Source organism: Rhinoderma darwinii, chromosome 2 (genome assembly GCF_050947455.1).
Source record: "Rhinoderma darwinii isolate aRhiDar2 chromosome 2, aRhiDar2.hap1, whole genome shotgun sequence".
Taxonomy (NCBI): Eukaryota; Metazoa; Chordata; class Amphibia; order Anura; family Rhinodermatidae; genus Rhinoderma; species Rhinoderma darwinii.
In genome coordinates, this window is record NC_134688.1 from 85467385 (window position 1) to 85490009 (window position 22625).

General features: G+C 43.6%; 1 protein-coding gene across 1 annotated transcript in view; it reads right to left on the minus strand.

The window, feature by feature from the left end:
• Positions 1–18461: 18461 nt before the first annotated feature.
• The window catches only part of CALCOCO1 (calcium binding and coiled-coil domain 1), a 32396-nt gene continuing 28232 nt past the window's right edge, over positions 18462–22625 (minus strand). The window contains exon 13 of the mRNA XM_075851871.1: positions 18462–19722. Coding sequence (XP_075707986.1) covers positions 19717–19722 — 6 coding nt within the window. The 3' untranslated portion in view covers positions 18462–19716. The remainder of the gene's footprint in view (positions 19723–22625) is intronic.

Sequence of the window (22625 nt, forward strand, 5' to 3'; positions counted from 1 at the left end):
CCATATAAAGTTCAGCTGTTCTATTAGGATTTTCCTAACATTTCCTTTGTGGCATGTGACAGCAAAAGCCATGGTCCGTAAAGAGCTTACAACACATCAAAGAGATCCGATTGTTGAAAGGCATCAGTCAGAAGAAGGGTACCAAAGAATTTCCAAGGCATTTGATGTACCATTGAACACAGTCATTAAGAAGTGGATTACATTTGGCACAATAGTGACATTACCAAGAACTGGACGTCCCTCAAAACTTGCTGAAAAGACAAGACGAAAATTGGTCCGGGAGGCTAACAAGAGGAATAGCAACATTAAAGGAGCTGCAGGACTTTCTGGCAGGTACTGGTTCTGTAGTGCATGTGACAACAATCTCCCGTATTCTTAATATCTCTGGGCTGTGGGGTAGGATGGCAAGACAGTAATCTTTTCTAACAAAGACAAACATCCAAGCCCGGCTATGTTTTGCATAGACCTACATGAAGTCTGCCACAAGCATGTGGGAAAACGTGTTATGGTCCGACGAGACCAAGGTTGAACTTTTTGGCCATAATTACAAAAGGCATGTTTGGCGCAAAGCCAACACTGCACATCACCAAAAGAATACTGTACCCGCAGTAAAGCATGGTGGAGGCAGCATTATACTTTGGGGCTGTTTAACTGCAGCTGGAACTGTGGCTTTAGTCAAGGTGGAGGGAATTATGAACAGTTCCAAATATCAGCCAATATTGGCACAAAACCTGCAGGCCCCTGCTAAAAAGCTGAGGATGAAGAGGAATTTCATCTTTCAGCACGACAACGACCCAAAGCATACCTCCAAATCAACAAAAGAATGGCTTCACCAGAAGAAGATCAATGTCTTGGAATGGTCCAGCCAGAGCCCAGACCTGAATCCCATTGAAAATCTGTGGGGTGACCTGAAGAGGGCTGTACACAGGAGATACCCTCGCAGTCTGACAGATTTGGAGCGCTTTTGCAAGGAAGAGTGGGCAACAATTGCCAAGTCAAGATGTGCCATGCTGATAAACTTCTACCCAGAAAGACTGAATGCTGTCATAAAGTCAAAGGGTAATTCAACAAAGTATTAGTTTAAGGGTGTGCATATTTATGCAACCACATTATTTTTGTTCTTTATTTAAATTTTTCCACCCTAAATAAAAAACAAAAACCTGGCATTTAACAGGGGTGTGTAGACTTTTTATATCCACTGTATGTATATATATATATATATACAGTGAAGGAAATAAGTATTTGATCCCTCGCTGATTTTGTAAGTTTGCCCACTGTCTAAGACATGAACAGTCTAGAATTTTTAGGCTAGGTTAATTTTACCAGTGAGAGTTAGATTATATAAAAAAAATAAAAAAAATCACATTGTCAAAATTATATATATTTATATGCATTGTGCACAGAGAAATAAGTATTTGATCCCTCTGGCAAACAAGACTTAATACTTGGTGGCAAAACTCTTGTTGGTAAGCACAGCAGTCAGACGTTTTTTTGTAGTTGATGATGAGGTTTGCACACATGTTAGATGGAATTTTGGCCCACTCCTCTTTGCAGATCATCTGTAAATCATTACGATTTCGAGGCTGTCGCTTGGCAACTCGGATCTTCAGCTCCCTCCATAAGTTTTCGATGGGATTAAGGTCTGGAGACTGGCTAGGCCACTCCATGACCTTAATGTGCTTATTTTTGAGCCACTCCTTTGTTGCCTTGGCTGTATGTTTCAGGTCATTGTCGTGCTGGAAGACCCAACCACGAGCCATTTTTAATGTCCTGGTGGAGGGAAGGAGGTTGTCACTCAGGATTTGATGGTACATGGCTCCATCCATTCTCCCATTGATGCGGTGAAGTAGTCCTGTGCCCTTAGCAGAGAAACACCCCCAAAACATAATCTTTCCACCTCCATGCTTGACAGTGGGGACGGTGTTCTTTGGGTCATAGGCAACATTTCTCTTCCTCCAAACACGGCGAGTTGAGTTAATGCCAAAGAGCTCAATTTTAGTCTCATCTGACCACAACACCTTCTCCCATTCACTCTCAGAATCATCCAGATGTTCATTTGCAAACTTCAGACGGGCCTGTACATGGGCCTTCTTGAGCAGGGGGACCTTGCGGGCACTGCAGAATTGTAATCAATTACGGCGTAATGTGTTATCAATGGTTTTCTTGGTGACTGTGGTCCCAGCTGCCTTGAGATCATTAACAAGTTCCCCCCGTGTAGTTTTCAGCTGAGCTCTCACCTTCCTCCGGATCAAGGATACCCCACGAGGTGAGATTTTGCATGGAGCCCCAGATTGATGTCGATTGATAGTCATTTTGTATGTCTTCCATTTTCTTACTATTGCACGAACAGTTGTCTCCTTCTCACCCAGCGTCTTACTTATGGTTTTGTAGCCCATTCCAGCCTTGTGCAGGTCTATGATCTTGTCCCTGACATCCTTAGAAAGCTCTTTGGTCTTGCCCATGTTGTAGAGGTTAGAGTCAGACTGATTCATTGAGTCTGTGGACAGGAGTCTTTTATACAGGTGACCATGTAAGAGCTGTCTTTAATGCAGGCACCAAGTTGATTTGGAGCGTGTAACTGGTCTGGAGGAGGCTGAACTTTTAATGGTTGGTAGGGGATCAAATACTTATTTCTCTGTGCACAATGCAAATAAATATATATCATTTTGACTATGTGATTTTCTTTATTTTTTTTTATATAATCTATCTCTCACTGGTAACATTAGCCTAGCCTAAAAATTCTAGACTGTTCATGACTTTGACAGTGGGCAAACTTACAAAATCAGCAAGGGATCAAATACTTATTTCCTCCACTGTATATATATATATATATATATATATATATATATATATATATATATATATATATATATATACATATATATATATATACACACACATACATATACACACTAACAGGGAGACATATATACAAATGCAGTTACATATAGGCACACAGGCACATACACATACAGATACAAACACAGACACATATATGGCACTTACACTTACCATCTCTCATTGCTGACATGCTCACAGGTTTCTTGCAGGGGTGAAGCTTCCTCCTCTTCATTCCTCTTCTCTTCCTCCATGTGTGTAACCAAGAGCAGAGGACAGAGCAGAGGCAGAGCCCAGTGGCGCGCCTACACGCTGGGAGGGTGCAGCGTGTCATGTCCATGGCTGCGGGCCGTCAGGTTCACTCACCTCCTGACGGCCGCAGCCATGGGTCTGCGAGTGCTGGCCCCAGTCTCCTCTTAAGGAGACGCCAGCGCTCACTTCCACTCACCTCGGCCGGGTCCCGTATGGTGCGCGCGCACGCTCGTGCCCGCTCTTAAAGGGGCAGCGTGCGCACAGGACTTTAATGTTTTAATCAGTCCATGAGTGCCCTGGACTTTAAGAGGGGTCCATTCCCTTGCTTCGATGCCTGAGCGTTGTTTGTCATATCCTAGTTTGTCTAAGCTAATGGTCTCCTAGTGTTTTCCAGTTCCCAGCTCCTGTATCCTGTATCCGTGCTATCCTGGTCAAGTGCTGTGCTTTATTCCACGCCTGTCCTACTACTCCATGCCTGACGTCTACCTGCTGCCTAGTCCCAGCCTAGCCTGTCATACTACTGTCCGAGCTGTCACAGGTACCCTATACGAACTATAGACTGTGACCTGCGCCCTGTTGGCCAGCTGCCATACCGCCAAGGCGGTACGGCCCAGTGGCTCCATGAACCCGACATTACACAGCGCCCTGTGCACTCACGCAGGTCGCACACCCCTAAGGCCGGCCCTGGTCACTGCAGCTACTGTGGGACATCTGAGAGAGGAGGATCAAAAGCAAGAGAGAAGAGTCTGTGCTGGGGAACCTAAGGGTAAGTTCTACTGAACCTAACTACAGAGGAGTCTATTTGTAGTCAGAATCAACTAGTTAACCACAAGATTCTGTCCATCGGTAGCAAATAAATCCAGTGAAACAGCACTACGAAGGAAAAATAAGTGATTAGGGTATATTACAAAGTGGTGTATATTTACACATAATGCATTCTTTGTCTATGGACAGGGATTTAAAGGGTGAAAGGATGCTTAATATGATGGGGATGGACAGGGGTTGGAAAAAAATCCAACATGGATGATCTTATTTTCAACTCCCTAAAAAAAGCTTATTCTTGGGGGAGTCTATCAGCCTTCTATAGAAAACCAGAAGGAATCTGAAGTAAATGAAGGTTTCAGAAATGGAAAAGGAGTTGCCTATAGTAAATAAATGGATTTAATTTCCCACCAGAAGTAACCTCACAGATGTTGTAGGCAGCATCTCCACTTTTCTGTGGCGTATTTTGCATGTCTCCTTTCTCAAAGGGGTTGTATGAGTCTAGGAAAACATTGCTACTTCTAGAAACAGGGCCACTTGTCCATAGGCTGTGTCTGCTATTGCAACTCAGTCCTATTCTAGTGAATGGGGCTGTTGTAATACCAGGCATAGCCCAAGAACACGAGTGGTGCTGTTTCTGGAAGTGGAAATGTTTTAGCTCAATTTTCTATAGGTGTTCAGTTGACAACACATTTGTGACAACAGTTTTGTGCCCTAGAAGTCACATGCTTATATTGTCCTAGTCCGGACATGTATCTGCCACCGTTTTGTTTCAAGTGTCCAAATAGTACCCCTGTGTTTACGGAGAGTCTGCCTGTGACGGAACAACCATCACTTTGCCAATTATTATCCTCCATGTACAAACCTGTATTAATGAGGTGGTGTAGCCATTTTTGTAAGTCTGTCACTATTAATCCATTCATATTAATTTATGAAACTTTGCTATGGAGTGCACTTCACTGCAAGACCATCTGTCAGTGAATTGATTGCATTAATTATTAATTGTTCATCCTGCAGAGCTGTGCAGTAATATTAGGAATTAAACACTTTGAAATGGTAATTGCTATAAAAAAAGCAAAGTGTTAAGTGCAGAGAAGAAATTAGACAGTATTTATAACATAGATCTGTGCGACATGTGTAAAGATAATGCAATTTGCTCTGTAATGAGGATTAAGAAGCGAGAAAAAAATGACATTTGTGCCGCTGACATGTACATAAAAGTGGTTAATATGCTTTTAGATGAGATACAAAGAGTGCGGCCCCAGCCTGCTGGATTTAGAAGAGAAAATTTTGAAAAGGCTGCTATTCATGATTCATTTTATACCACTTAAAGGAGAACAGCATATGGGTCTGGTGATACCAGAAATCTGTTTCTCTACATCAGTAAAATACACAAAAAGAGAGATGTAGTTATATATTGATGCAGTCGGACACAATTGCTATTGAGTAGATCAATACATTACAAACATACAGTAGTATGTAAAGAAAAGTCTTAAAGTTTTATGTCTAAAATATACTGTGTGACTGCAAACAAACCCTATATGGTCTGATCCTTCTATCTGTCCCATAATTCATGCTAGCATACGAGTGTGTAGATGGAATGAAATATAGTTGCAAGATTGACTGCACAGGGTTTGTTTGTAGTCTGTTACCATGGAGACAGATAGGTCTGTATAGGAGTTGTAGACACAGAAGAGTAGTATATTTTTAATCAAGACTATTTGCAAAGTTGCTTAATTTTTATTTAAGATGCATGAGAGCAATACAAAAAATTGGTTGTAAAGGCTTATGTAGTCTTTAAGTCGCCTGTCATCCCTACCCTGTTAGAGAAGAATGTACCATATGTATTATAGATAAGAATCTCAGGCGGAAATACCTCTTTTAACCCTTTCAGGACCAAGGGTCCTCGATGCCTCAATGATCATCCCCATTTTTTCCAATCTGACATGTGTCATTTTATGTGATAATAACTCTGGAATGCTTTTGCCTATCCAAGCGATTCAGAGAATGTTTTCTCGTGACATATTGTACTTTATGTTAGTGGAAAAATTTGGTCAATATATGCATAGCTTATTTGTGAAAAACGCCAAAATGTAAAGAAAATTTGCAAAAATTATAATTTTTCTAATTTTAAATGTAATCTACATTGTAAAACAGATAGTAATACCACACAAAATTGTTGCTAATTAACATCCTCCATATGTCTACTTTATATTTGCATTGTTTTTTGAACATTATTTTATTTTTCTAGGACGTTACAAGGCTTAGAACTTTAGCAGCAATTTCTTACATTTTCAAGAAAATGTCAAAAGGCTGTTTTGTCAAGGACCAGTTCAGTTCTGAAGTGGCTTTGAGGGCCTTATATACTAGATAGACCCCATAAATCACCCCATTTTAAAAACTGCACCCCTCAAAGTATTCAAAACAGCATTCAGAAAGTTTATTAACCCTTTAGGCATTTCACAGGAATTAAAGCAAAGCAGAGGTGAAATTTACAAATTTCATTTTTTTTGGCGAAATTCATCCGTAATACATTTTTTTCTGTAACACAGAAGGTTTTACCAGAGACATGCAACTCAATATTTATTGCCCAGATTCTGCAGTTTTTATAAATATCCCACATGTGGCTCTAGTATGATAATGGACTGAAGCACCGGCCTCAGAAGCAAAGGCGCACCTAGAGGATTTTGTGCCTCCTTTTTTTAGAATATATTTTAGGCACCATGTCAGGTTTGAAGAAGTCTTGTGGGGCCAAAACAGTGGAATCTCCCCAAAAGTGTTTTGGGAAAATACACACCTCAAGGAATTTATCTAGGGGTATAGTTAGCATCTTGACCCGACAGGTCTTTTGCTATATTTATTGGAATAGGTCTGTGAAAATGAAAAACTACTTTTTTTCGTAAAAAATATAATGTAATTTTTACAAGGAATAAAGAATAAAAAGCACCCCAAATCTTGTAAAACTATTTCTCTCGATTACGGCAATACCCCATATGTGGTAATATACTGCTGTTTGGACCCACGACAGAGCTCAGAAGGGAAGGAGCGCCATTTGGCTTTTGGAGCGCAGATTTTGCTTGGTAATAATTCTGTTTGGGGTTTTGCTGGTATTTCAGTTTATAATGTGGGGGTATATGTAAGCTGGGCAGAGTACATCAGGGCATAATAAGGGGGTAAATAAATAATTCATAGATTTGTGGCCGGTGTCGCACTGATAAATGGTGCCCAATCTTATCCATTTTTTTTTTAACGGTTTATTTTTTTTTCCTATAATAAGAGACTTATTATAGGAAAAAAAGCATTTTTTGTTTTTGCAGCTTATAACTTGTTTTTACACTTGTATAAAACATTTTTATTACTTTTTTTTTTTACTTGAAGACCTGTAGCACTGATATCTGCTATAACACATTACACTACCCAGGTAGTGTTACGTATTATAAACTGTCAGTGTGACGCTGACAGCTAGGGTATGTTCACACGAGGTCATTACGTCCGTAATTGACGGACGTATTTCGGCCGCAAGTACCGGACCGAACACAGTGCAGGGAGCCGGGCTCCTAGCATCATACTTATGTACGATGCTAGGAGTCCCTGCCTCGCTGCCGGACAACTGTCTCGTACTGAAAACATGATTACAGTACGGGACAGTTGTCCGGCAGAGAGGCAGGGACTCCTAGCGTCGTACATAACTATGATGCTAGGAGCCCGGCTCCCTGCTCTGTGTTCGGTCCGGTACTTGCGGCCGAAATACGTCCGTCAGAAACGGACGTAATGACCTCGTGTGAACATACCCTCACACTGACAGGAAGCCTATGAGGACCATCTGGTCCTCATAGGCTTCCGTGAATGGCAGACCAGAGGCTGTTGTATGGCCTCCGGTTTTGCCATGCAACTGACGGCAGCACCCGCAATCGGTCCTCGGCAAACTTTCCAGTTTGTTGCTACAACAAACTTTCCCTGCGATCACATGATCGGGACCTGAACCAATAAGGTCCCGGTCATGTCTGCGGAACCAGAGGCAGGAGATAACAGCGCGATCCGGGTGTCAGCACTACTCTGAGACACCCGGATCGCGCTTTTAACACCCACTGTGAATTCACATCGGCGCTGCACAGAGCCCAGCAAGCGCCGACGTGAATTTACAGTGGGCGGTCAGGAAGCGGTTAATGACGGTGATCATATTCTCTGCAGCCGAACCAATCGGTTCGGTTGTCAGAGAACAGGTTGCTGGGGAGCCGGGGACACTGACACAGCCGGCGTTCGAGCGCTTTTCACAGCGCTATGCTGGATGGAACAGTGATCTGTATATTCACGCACTGGCTGCACGGGGTATGTGCGAAAAGGACGTGAATATACAGATTGTCGGCATGAAAGGGTTAATATATCCTCTAATTGAGTTGAGCTTTATGCCCCCAGTTACTATTTACAGGGGTCCATCCTATGGACCTTTAGAGGAGTTGTCACTTTGAAAAACTGAAAACAGAGCACCAGGATTTCATTGTAGAAAAATAAGAGAAACTTATTTTCACTTTACGGTTACCAATTCATATAAATACATGTAATATCGTAATTAGTTGATATGAACAAAATTAAGGGGTGGACTTAGGTTACATATCATACACAACAATCTTTTTATCCATAAATGAGAATGTTACATCTGTTTAATAAACACGTCACAGAAAGTCATATCAGGTTTTTGCCTTCCATCGGAGGTAAACGTCGGCAGCATTTCCCAACATATATATTCCCAATAAAGGCTGTGACACATGCCACTGTATAGGCATACAGTAGCATACATCACCCATAGGAGCCCATAGTAAAAACATAATGCATACCGCGTGGTATGCTTTTATACTGTATTCCTCTGTATAGAAAAGCATAGCAGACTACACTTTCCTATACAGTAAAAAGAAGGTATAGTGACATTTACCGTCTGGTCTGCCAAAAGTACACTCTTAACATACGCTGGGTACCTGGGACCCTTCGGATATGTTTGGCGTATGTGCATACACCAAACATAGTTCACAAATGTGAACTGTCCCTAACTGGGCAATTTGCAGCAATGTATTGGTTCCATAGCCAACAGAGTACAGTAGTAAAGGCTGTGGAAAAATCACCCTGTAATTAAAGAGGGATGCCCCTCTATAGCAAAGGCCTCATGAAGCCCACTCCACTTGGTGTGGACCCTTGATTGGTGGCACCAAGGACAGGATTTTAAAGTGTATATTTTTGGGGCCATGCTGAGGATGAGATTAGACGTTAACCTATACCTTGAATAGAACTCATGTACAAAACCTTATGCTTTGTATATCAGCATAGCATGTGGGAAAAATAGCGGTTTATGTCTTGCTTGTCTGGCATGTATGTGAAAATGTGGGATCATCTACTTTCCCTGTTGAAACAGGTGCGAAGAATAAATATAGCTTCAAACAGGCATGGCAGGAAACCGATCAACACGGGAAAGGCTCTTGGGCAGTGTGGATATCAAGCTGTTTGCAGAGTTGTTGACACCGTAATTGGTTTCAATTATCATTGACAAATTGTGCAGTAAATGGTTTGACAAATGTCTTAGATCTACGAGGGGGCATGGGGCCAAAGACTAAGTACCTTTAGCACTCTCAAAATGTGTCAAAATTGACATCATTGAGTGCATAAGTATGTGCTTATAAAATGTCCTGAAAGCACAGAATATAAAATCAGATAGTACATGGTAATACCAAGCTCCATTCTTATAGGTCAAGGTCTCTGCTTAGTAGATCGTGTTGGGTAATAACAAGAAAGCAATGAAAACAGCCTGCTGATGTCCACACAGTCAACTGACAACATATACAATAATATAAAAATGAAAGTTGTATGAAGAGATGACTAATTAATAAGTAATAATAATAATGTACAGTAGTTATGAAGACGCTTTAATCTGGTTGCTGGAAAATATGCGTCATGTCCGTGGCTGCGGGCCATCAGGTTCACTCTCCACCTGATGACCGCAGCCATGGGTCTGCGAGCGCTGGCCCCAGTCTTCTCCACAGGAGACGCCAGCGCTCACTTCCACTCACCTCGGCCGGGTCCCGGACTTTAATGTTTTAATCAGCCCATGAGTGCCCTGGACTATAAGAGGGGTTCAGCCCCTTTCTTCGATGCCTGAGCGTTGTTTGTCATATCCTAGTTTGTCTAAGCTAATGGTCTCCTAGTTTTTTCCAGAACCAGTTTTCCCCTTTTCCTGTATCCCGTGCTATCTTATTCTAGTGCCGTGCTGTGCTGTATTTATGCCTGACCTGGTGCTCCACGCCTGACGTCTACCCGCTGCCTAGTCCTAGCCGAGCCTGCCTTGCTACTGTCCGAGCTGCCACAGGTACCTTATACGAACTGTGGACTGTGACCTGCGTCCTGCGTCAAGGCGGTACGGCCCAGTGGGTCCACAAACCCAACGTGACAGTACACTCAGGCCATGGACCCCGCTGGTCGATCCAAGACCATGACGACGTCACAAGAGATGCGGGCGGATATGCTAGACCTCCGGTCTCAACAAGACCAACTCCTCCAGGCCTGAACATTCTCTCACAGAAAGCACGAGCTGCCGTTGCTCCTACTAACCCTCCTGGCAGTACTGTTCCTCAGACTACACCTCCTGGCAGTGTTGATCCTCGTTTTTCTTTGCCACTTCCTGACCGCTATGATGGAGATGCAAGTACATGTCGTGGATTTTTGAATCAGTGCCAGATCCACTTCAGCCTGTATTCAAGGGCATTTTCGTCTGATGGCGCAAGGGTCGCTTTCATCATCTCTCTTTTTACTGGCAAGGCACTTGCATGGGTGAACCCTATCTGGGAGAGACAAGGACCAGAGACCCGTGACTTCCAGGGGTTCGTCCGGACATTTCGCACAGTGTTTGAAGAGCCTGGACGAGTCTCCTCTGCAGCGGCTTCCTTGCTGAACCTACGCCAAGGAGACATCTCTGTGGGCGAGTACGCCATCCACTTCCGCAACCTGGCAGGAGAACTGCTGTGGAACAATGAGGCCCCAGTGGCTACATTCTGGCTTGGACTGTCTCCTAAAATTAAGGATGAACTTGCCGCTCGAGACCTGCCATCTACCCTGGATGACCTCATCCTTCTGGCTGCCCGGATTGATAGAAGGCTCCGAGAATGGCTCCAAGAGGTTCGTCGGGAGGGAGGTCTTCCTAGTCCGGTCCTTACCTTGCAGAAACCCCTGCCGTCCTCAGACGCCGATCCTCCTAAGGAGTCTGTGGGGATGGACCAATGTAAGCTATCTACCCAGGAGAGACAACGCAGACGCACATCGGGACTCTGTCTTTATTGTGGCCTCAGAGGCCATCTTGTGGGTCTGTGTCCACAAAAGCCCTAAAGAGCCTAGGGTTGGTAGGAGAGACAACCTTGGGCAAAAAGGGACTCCTGTCTAAATTGTCCATACCCGTGACCATAGTGTCTGGTGAGAAAACGCATCAGGTCTCTGCATATCTGGACTCTGGATCTGCTGCTAATTTCATTTGTAGAGACCTGGTGGGCCTTCTTCAATTACCCACTACCCCTCTGGAGAGACCGTTGATGGTTGCATCAGTAAATGGACTACCTCTGCCAGACCCAGTTATAGCTGTGACCAAGCCGCTGAGGCTCCAAATAGGGGCTCTACACTCCGAACTTCTACCAATTTATGTCCTGTCCATGGCCATTAACCCTGTGCTGCTGTGTCTGCACTGGCTCCGACTACATGCCCCAATCCTGGACTGGAACTCTGGAGAGGTTCTCCAGTGGGGTCCGGAGTGTCACAGCCGATGCCTGGTGCAGATTCGTTTGGCTCAGCCTCCTCTGCCTCGGTAATTGGCAGGATTGTCTGGTCATTATGCTGCATTTTCGGACATCTTCAGCAAAAGGGACGCGGAGACATTGCCCCCACACCGGGCGTATGACTGTCCTATCGAGCTGATACCTGGTGCATCCTCTCTCCTTGCCAGAGACTCTGCCCATGTCCACCTATGTTAAGGAGAACTTGGAGAGGGGCTTCATACGGAAGTCTTCCTCCCCGGCAGGAGCCGGGTTCTTCTTCGTCAAAAAAAAGGAGGGCTCCCTGCGTCCTTGTATTGACTACCGGGGTCTCAACCAAATCACGGTGAAAAATAAATATCCGTTGCCGCTGATCTCTGCATTATTTGATCGTATACATGGTGCAAAGATTTTTTCCAAACTAGACCTGGGTGGGGCTTACCACCTAATCCGGATTCGTCGGGGTGACGTATGGAAGACTGCGTTTAATACCCGTGATGAACACTATGAGTACATAGTAATGCCATTGGGCCTATCTTATGCTCCCGCGGTCTTCCAGGAGTTTGTTAATTACATTTTCCTTGACCTCCTCTATGTTTGTGTTGTGGTCTATCTTGATGACATCTTGATTTTTTCTCCAGATCCTGTGACTCATCAGAGACCTGTCCATCAAGTTTTGTTGTGGTTAAGAGAGAATCGTCTCTACGCTGAGGGTATGTGCATACGGTAGCAGGCTTTTACGTCTGAAAAGACAGACTGTTTTCAGGAGAAAACAGCTGCCTCGTTTCAGACGTAAATGCTCCTCCTCGCATTCTGCGAGGCTTCTCTGACAGCCGTAAATTTTGAGCTGTGCTTCATTGAGTTCAATGAAGAACGGCTCAAATTACGTCTGAAAGAAGTGTCCTGCACTTCTTTTGCCGAGGCTGTATTTTTACGCGTCGTCGTTTGACAGCTGTCAAACGACGACGCGTAAATAACAGGTTGTCTGCACAGTACGTCGGCAAACCCATTCAGATGAATGGGCAGATGTTTGCCGACGTATTGTAGCCCTATTTTCAGACGTAAAACGAGGCATAATACGCCTCGTTTACGTCTGAAAATAAGTCGTGTGAACCCAGCCTAAGTTGGAGAAGTGCGTGTTTGAAAAGGATGCTCTACCCCTCCTTGGCTACATTGTCTCGAATAGAGGTCTCAAGATGGATCCTGAAAAGGTAAAGTCCATTCTGGAATGGCCACGCTCTCAAGGCTTGAGGGCCATGCAGCGCTTTCTGGGATTCGCTAATTTTTGCAGACAGTTTATTCCAAACTTCTCCTCACTGACATCTCCTATCTCTGACCTCACTAAGAAGGGCATGAACGCCAAGGTGTGGACTCCTGAGGCAGAGTCTGAATTCAATAGCCTGAAGAGTGCCTTCACGTCAGCTTCTATCCTCCATCATCCAGACGTTTCCCTACAGTTCTTGTTGGAGGTGGACGCATCCTCTGTCGGTGCTGGTGCACTCCTGTTCCAGAGAGGTTCCAAGGGTAAGTCTATGGTATGTGGATATTTCTCTAAGCTCTTCTCTTCCGCAGAATGCAACTACTCGATTGGGGATCGGTAGTTACTGGCCATCAAATTGGCCCTGGAGGAGTGGAGACATCTACTAGTGGGCGCAGCTCATCCCATCCTGATTTTTACTGACCACAAGAACCTCACCTATCTCCAGACGGCCCAATCGTCAGGCCAGGTGGTCGCTGTTCTTTACCAGGTTCCAGTTTGAGCTCCATTATCGCCCGGCCGACAAGAATGTGAGGGCTGATGCCTTGTCCAGGTCTGTCGAGACAGAGGTCACCATGGAGATTCCACAGAACATTATTGATCCGTCTTGCATTGTCTCTGTCAATCCCCTGCAAGTTGGGGACATTCCTCCAGGGAGGACTTTTGTGCGCCTGGCTGACCGAGGGAGAATCCTCCGCTGGGGACACTCCTCTAGAATGGCAGGTCACACGGGAACCAGTAAGAACCGAGATCTGATTGCCCGTCATTTCTGGTACCCCACGCTGCCCAAGGACATTTTGGACTTTGTTTCGTCCTGCTCAGTGTGTGCAGCTAACAAGGTCACTCACTCCAGACCTCCTGGCCTGCTCCAGCCATTGCCTGTGCCCGATGCTCCCTGGAAGCATATAGCTATGGACTTCATTACTGACCTGCCTCTCTCTGCAGGATGCAGTGCTGTCTGGGTGGTGGTGGATCGATTTTCGAAGATGGCCCACTTCGTTCCTCTGACCGGTCTTCCTTTCCTTCTCCTCCTCTACTGGCCAAGCTGTTCATCCAACAAATCTTCCGCTTGCACGGTTTGCCGCAGAATATTGTGTCTGATCGGGGGGTTCAGTTCACCTCGAAGTTCTGGAGAGCCCTCTGCGGACTCCTAGGTGTGAAGATGGAATTTTCCTCGGCCTACCATCCTCAGTCCAATGGTCAGAGGATCAGTCAGATCTTGGAGAACTACTTACGCCACTTAATCTCCAAGCAGCATGATGACTGGGTGCAGTTGCTTCCGTGGGCTGAATTCTCATACAACAATCACACCAGCGAGTCCACACAGAAGACACCGTTCTTCATTGTCTACGGCCAACACCCACAAATTCCTCTTCCGGTGCCTGATACGTCCGAGGTACCAGCTGCTGACACGGCTTTTGGAGACTTTCTGCAGATCTGGCAGCAGACACGATCCTCCATTCTGCTGGCATTTGACCGCATGAAACGGAAGATGGACACAAGGAGAAGAGAACCTCAATGCGTCTACCCTTCTGAAGAAGTTTCTCTCTCGCCCTGTCCCCAAGAAGAGGGGGCGTAAGAGCGCTGACCCCAGTCTCCTCCTCATGAGATGCCAGCACTCACCTCGACCGGATCCCATAGGGTGCGCGCACATGCTCGTGCCCGCTCTTAAAGGGGCAGCGCGCGCACCGGACTTTAATGTTTTTATCAGCCCATGAGTGCCCTGGACTATAAAAGGGGTCCAACCCCTTGCTTCGATACCGGAGCGTTGTTTGTCATATCCTAGTTTGTCTAAGCTAATGGTCTCCTAGTGTTTTCCAGTTCCAGTGTTCCCTGTTCCTGTATCCCGTATCCTGTTCTAGTGACATGCTGTTGTCGTGCTGTGCTGTATCTACGCCTATCCTGCTGCTCCACGCCGGATGTCTACCCGCTGCCTAGTCCCAGCCGAGCCTGCCTTGCTACTGTCCGAGCTGCCACAGGTACCTTATACGAACTGTGGACTGTGACCTGCGTCCTGTTGGCCAGCTGCCATACCGCCAAGGAAGTACGGCCCAGTGGGTCCACGAACCCAACGTGCCAATATGTATTTCAAAGTGGAGCTCTGTCTTTAAATAATGGAACTTAGATACTGGTATCGAAGTAAATTTGTCTGCCTTTAAATTCCGGGACTTAAACATTGATGGCCTATACTTAGGATAGGCCATCAATATTTGATCGAAAGAAGGGGCTCCAGCCCCTTCGTTGTTTACACAGGTACAGCACCTTAGGCCCCATGCACATGACAGTAAAAAAACTCCGTAATTGCGGACCGCAATATGGTCCGCGATTACGGATCCGCCCGGTTCTATTGGCCGTGGACACCTTTCCTTATTGCTACGGAAGGGTGTCCGTGCCGTAGAACCGTGCCGGGAATTATGGAGCATGTCCTACTTTTATGTTTTTACGGGCTGTGCTCCCATACTTTGTATGGGAGCACGGCACAAAAATGCGGCCCACGGCCGTCCTCACTATCGCAGGCCGTGATTACGGGCACGACCGTGTGCATGAGGCCTTAGGCTTCGCTCACATCTGTGTCAGCTTTTCCGTTGTTCTGCTCCATCAGCGCCGATTCCGTTGTGCAACAGACACCATCATACAGATCAGTCCTCTAGTAATGGCAACGAACAACCAAGATTATTGAAAGTAAGAGTGGTGGGAACAGAAGAAATGTGCGTTGTAACAGAGCAGTCCAGCTTTAACAAGGATACTGAAAATTAAATAGTTATGGTAGGTATACTTTTAAATGTCTGGTATAGAAAAACTATTCTCAGATACCCTATTAGAAAATTATTTAATATGGGTGGGTTCCTTATTCAGGATCCTTATGTGTTATAAAGAGCAGAGAGCTACTAAGAGCATCTCATGCTCTGGAGGACCTGGTACATCCATGAATTACACAGACAGACCAGTGATTTCCTTCATTGCCCATGTGGTGGCGCTGCAGGGAAATAGAACACTTGTTGCTAGGCTCCCTCACAGATTACAGCTGATTGAAGGAGTTCTCAACAGCAGGACACCCTGTGATCAGCTTATTGTTAAAGGACACTTGAAACAAAGGAATTGTCCAAAGAGGGCAATCCCTTTAAGAGCTTTTTAGCCTAAATTTATTACTAGTATAAAGACCAGTTACAGTTTATAATGAAGGGTATGAAAAATCTAAAAAAGAGGAGGGATGACAAGTGGTGGCATGTACTTATTACGCTATCCAATATTCATGTTGGGTAAAAGTCTATGTAAATACAGGATTTATGCAGGTTACACATGCCTGACATCCCAAGCAGTCCCGTAGTCCTCCAGATAAATCACCAGTGAAGGATCTATAAGTGGCTTCGCAGTACAAGTATATTGTGTTTGACAATGGGACTTTTTTCTTTTCTTTATGGTGTTACTGTGGTCTTTGTCATCGGGCCATCAGCACGGAGTGTTCTGCTCGTCTGCAGGATGAATGGCACAACCCTTAGCTAATTAAAACACTGAGGGGATTGATGACCCATACTTACAATCTGTATGAATTTTTATGGCATATTTACTGTATCTGTAAATCAAATAGGAGCTCAATGTTTTCCATCATAGCAATTAATCACGACTTACACCGCATAAATTAACTGACTAGTTCTCTTTTTGTTTCCAGCAGCTTCAGGGGAAACCTGTTTATCGACAGACGCATATCCTATCTCACACTGTGCCTACAAAGAATAAAGAGGACATTTATGAAACCACAAGCCCAGGTAACTGTAGGCAAAGTGATGTAAGCCATGGCAAAGGAGTACTAGAACCCTACTTAAGCATTTTATAGTCAAGTTTACAAAATCATTGCATATAGTTCAATTATTTAGTTGTTTTGTGTCATCATTTTTGCAAAAAGACATAAATGTTCCCACACTAAACAGTTTACATTAGTGATGGGTCCTGAACTATAGCGCAGATTTTAACCTTTTCAATGCCAACTTAATCTTTCGAAAACAAAGCCCTTTCTGGTTCCTTCTTCATTTTCTTTACCTAAACCGGATTCCTCCATCTCTGTCTGTAACACCACCATCCTCCTTAGACATCAGGCCCGATGTCTTGGGGGTTATTATTGACTCTGATTTGTCCTTTCTTCCACGCATTCAATCCATTGCAAGAACCGGTCTCCTACAAATGTAAAACATCTCTAGTATCTCTTCCTACCTCACCAATGATGGCACTAAAACATGATTCCAGGCCCTAATCATTTATCATCTAGACTATAGTAACTCACCAGTTTCTAGAATTCAACAGACTGGCTCCACTTCAATCCATCACGAACGTAGCAGCAGCCAGGGTGATCTCTCTGTCTAGCGGTTATCCTAATGCCGCCGCTGCTCTCTGTCGATCATTACACTGGTTACCTGATTTTTACAGAATTAAACTCAAAGCTCTCCTACTACCTGTCAAACATCTCCGCTCTCAACTCTGTTTACCAAGTCACTCAAGCTCTTCCCTCAGCCAGTAACCTTAATGCATTCTCACACTACCATCTGCGGAACTTCTCCCGTACTGCACCCTATCTGTGGAATGCACTTCCTGTTCACCATGTTGGTTCAGATGCTGGGTGACTGGTTCATGCAGTTTTATTTATATTCTTCTTGCAAACACAAGGGGTGGGTCCCCCAATCAATATTAGAACCTCATACCCATTGCGTCACTTCTCCTATTACATTTAGATTGTAAGCTCTTACAGGCGAGACCTCTTTCCTTTATATTTTAATGTCTGTTCATTTGTTCTGATTATTTGTCTTGTATGTTACATCCCCACTTGTAAAGTGCTGCAGAATACGTTGTATATAAAGATTATTATTAGTATTTTGACTATAGAGTCAAAGTTAATAAAAGGTGGAGCTTCACTTTAAAAGACAACAACAAAGAAAACCCCAAAAAATATTAAATTGATCACTCATTATACATTAAAGGGGTTTTCCAGTCCCTAAAAATTGATGGCGTATCCTCAGGATAGGCCATCAATAGCTGATCGCTTGGATCGCACTGCCGGCGGTTCACAGTATTACAGCCTTCTTACATTCACTTCAATGGGAGAAGGTGGTAATACTGTGAATCGCCGCTACTGCTGTGTCGGTGATTCACAATACGAGCAATGACCGGAATAAAGGGGAAGCAGTGCTTGCATGAGCGCTGCGGCCTCTTCAAAACAGCAGATCAGCGGGGGTCCTGGCAGTCGGACCCCAAGCGATCAGCTATTGATGCCCTATCCTGAGGGTAGGCCATACATTTTTACTGGCTGGAAAACCCCTTTAAGGCCGAATGCAAGTGCTCTATTGTGATTTGCTTTCAAACAAATGTATTCTTGCACCTAGACGGTTAGAAGAGAAGGTATTCTTGCTTCAGCGGTCAATAATGTCTGATCTTTATGAACAGAGCAGGCACAGATTTTTTTTTAGCAGTTTAAATCTAAACTATGCTTATGTAATCTGGTACATACTACATAGAACAGATAAAACATATATACAGTAATATCCGACATTAATTACACACACCACTAGACTGCAGAAAGGTTATTAGTCCAGGACACAATATTTAATCTATTAAAAAGTACATGTTAAAGCTGTGCACTGTGGATGTTACAGCCCTCCACAATTGATTTTTTCAGGATATAGAATACCAGCGATGATAGGGCTTAAAGATCACAGAATGAAAAAACGTATAAACTCCCTGGTGTCAGATCACTTCAAACCGGTCAGAAAAAACGAAAAGTTGGAATCTGATTGGCTTTTATGGGTGAAACTGAGATTTTTTTGTTAGACCTGTTTTATTCATAAGGGCCTTTTAAATTTGTAATTTTAGTGAGGACGTGAAGCACTATTAATGCAAATGTAGTCTGTATAGGGGCAGAGATGGAACATAAGGGATTCATTTTAAAACAAATCTCTGATGTGTAGAAAATATGTATCATGGAGAAAACAGAAGCCCCTGGCTGCTAAAATTTAGAAACTTCATTGTAACACAGAATACATTAAGCACAAAGCTTTTACAATGTGCAGGTGGAAGTTTTTCTTTAAATCCAATTTATTAATGACAAGAACTAAATATAATAGCCTATTGCTATTATCAGTCTAAGGATACAATGGGTCTGTAATATGTAATCGTACTCTTCACCAGGTCTCTCTAACTGTGTAGGGCTACCAGTCACACTCACTATTACTTCACTGTGCCAAAATTTCCTAAAAACTAAAAAGAAAAATTAATAAACATTTAAGATGTAATAAAAAAACCTGGATACTAAAACAACCTTTAAGACTAAACCATATATAACATATAGTGACAAATATAAATTGAACTGGTGGCTGATCATTCTGTAGGTTTCCCCACTTAAGAATATTATTGCTATAAGAGACAGTTTAAGTTCTGTGCTTTAGGTAACTTTCCTAACTTAGTGCCAAAATGATACTGCCATGTGAATATTGCTAACAATCGACACCATTGACTGAGCAACTGGATACATATGAGCGGTTGATAGTGCTGCATAGGTTACGCAAAAATAGCTCTTTGAAGAATAAAGAAATGGTGTTTAGGGCCACTCAAAAGCCGTTATAAAACTAACATTGATGTCTTATTCAGAGCCCAGTCATTGCATAATGGAGGCTGTCCGGCCATGGCGCAAAACTGCACAACCGCTATAATGGGAGGATAAAGCAAGAGCTTTATAGAAAATGGCGACGTGACTGCATCCTTCAGCGTCTTTCTTTTTCATTTGTGGGTTTTCACTACCACACTCTTCTACAAGACTGATCTTGTTGGGAAGATAAGATGTTACCACTGTAAGAAAAAAAATATATATATATTACTGACATTCTACTACAATACAAGCAGTACAGTAACAAGCAGTGTTTGATAACCAAAACATTTTATGGAAATGGAATATATCATCTAATTTTAGGTTTTCTAATTATATTAAGACATGTTAAAAAAGAGACTAATATCCTTATTTATTTTCTTCTTATTGTATTATCTTTGCTGCTAGTGGGGCATCCTTAGGCTGCACCCATTGGGACAAAGCAAGGAAACCTATCCCTACTATGTCCTGATATCTATACAGACATGGGATTGGATCCTAAGTGTGTGTGCTTTATGGCAACTGCAATGACTATAAAATATTAGAACTGGAAGGGCCTCAAAGACTAATACAGACTCTCGGTAGAGGAAGCTGCCACCTTACCCCCAACCTAAGACAGAAAAGGGCAGGGGTAGCTTTAAACTGCATTTTCCCCTCACACAGCTTTGTGTGTAGGAGTCTCTTTACTCTGTTATTGTCCGTGGAGAAATCCTGCCTATCTAGTCTCCAACGGTACAGTAGACTTTCCATTATAACAGTCAATATGCTTTCCGGTAATATTCAGTATGCGCAGCACAGTAGAAAAGAGAGATGTATAGACCAAAAAGTGTCAGCCTTTAGTGTAGGCTCTAATGGTTGTATATGAATGGTCACAAGGAAAGCAAAGCAAAAAAACAAGTCGGCACAAAATCAACTTGTAAACATGTGACTACCTGTGATGGATCAGTTTCCGCCTACCCCAACAGACTAATGGCCCCATCCCCGTGGCATAGGCCCTTTAATTTACAGGCTACCTTTGACGACACTGTGCACTCCTGCAGCCCAGACCCTTCACTATGACAGGAAACAGAAATAATCTGTTTCCTGCCAATAAAACACCTAAACTAAAATGCTTGGAAACATGCAGAAAAGATGCAATCTGCGTCTTTCAGGTCTACAGACACTGGTAACATATCTAATGGGCTGTTATCAGTAATCTGTGTATGGGGATAGCAAGGAACACAAAGCTCATGTGATCCCTGCTAACCCGAGTCCCATAGTAAAAAAGAAATACATGAATAAATATAGTAAATTGTAAAAGAAAAACGTAATAAAAATAAAACAATGACAAAATAAATAAATAAAAAATGTCCGCCCCCTTTAAAAAACGGCACACCTCTTTGATCCCACACGCACTAATATTAGACATGACACGAGCGCATATTGCATGGTCGTCAGGTGTTCCGGCATTAATAGATTTATATCATGCAGAATGTACTTTACCCCTAACATACAATAATTATTTCCGGTCATCAAGTTTGGGCTGTTCTACCCCAGCCCTATCTAAAAATCCTCTTTAAACTGCAACATTCCAAATTTTTCTCTGGGCCGTCAAGGCCTATAACACCCTCTATTATAAAACAGCCAATGAAACTGCTCCTATCATGACTGAGCTCCAAATTCAAGAAAGTAGGATAACTATATGAAATAAGGCAATGCCAGCCAGACTATGCATATTTTCAATACAGTAGCTTATAGCGGATCTGTCATCAGACTATGGTTCCCTCCCTATGTAGCGCAGAATAGTATGACGACGGGCCGCTCTCCTATTAGCGAAGAACAGCATAAGGAAAAAAATAATATTGTGCCGTTTGGCTAATGGAAGCGTTCAAAGAATACACTGGACTCTTGCTACTCCCCTACCCCTCTTGGAGGTGATTATTGGCTGGCTGCTATATATCTGCATACACAGCAGCCTGTCAATCACTGTGAGGAGGGAAGGGGTGGTAATGAGAAGAGGGAGGAACAATCATGAATATACCTATTAGCAAGGACTTGTCTGCTAATAGGTATTAGTGAAATAAAGCCCAAAAAAAAAATTGGGTGCCGTTTTTCACAAATAAAAAAGCAGACATGTCCTCATACTGTGCCACCCTTTAGCAGCAGGAGTCTTCTGCATACAGAACACTTCATATTCCCTGTGGTTACCTATGGACATTTTACAATGTCCTCCTGTTGTCTGCTGAGAGACATGCAGCTATATATTAAACACACTGGGTCCTCACGCGTCACAAAACATGAAATACAGAAATAATAGAAAACTTCTCTGTTAAAGCCTTTTCACACAGGCCAATTATCGGACAAACGAGTGTCCATGTGAACATCATTCCCGATCATTTCTCTGAGTAAACAAGGCAACGATCAGCTGATAAACTAGCAAACTGTGCTGTCAACATGATAGAAATGTATGAGGACAAGTGATCGCAGTAACGATCGCTCGTCCACAAACATAGCTCCTTGTGAAAGGATCAAATGAGCGCCGATTAACGAGCTGTCCCGTTCGTCAGCACTCGTTTACACGGCGCATATCGGCCCGTGTAAGAGGACCCTAAATGAGCTCCTTGTGAAAAGAGCAAGTGAACGTCGATCAACGAGCTGTCTTGTTGATCGGCACTCGTTTACACTCCCCGTGTCGGGACGTGTTAGAGGATCCTAAGTCCGAGAAAGAAAATCATGGGTGACCAGTGTTTCAACGGTATCACAGGGACAACTAATTCAGCTCTACAGTCTGAGGATCATCCCAAACAACCTCTCGTACCTCAGCTTATTGAACACATCTGAGCAGGGATGTAACAATGAGGGAGCTGCCAGGGAATGTGCCAACAAGCCTTGGTCAGAGTATTTAAATAAAAGGCAAGGGTTGCAAATTGGATCTTTGCCTCAGGCAAAGGAAAGCCTAGCTACGACACTGCCTCGGAGCGTGACCAGAGGAAAAAAGGAATTACCTGAATCTCCTCTTGAATTTTCAGGTATTACGTGGAGTTAGGCTTCATGATAGGCAGCAGGCTAACTACTGTGTTGACAGTTTTGTATTTTGCCCCTTTTTATGATTTTAGTGGCATTTATT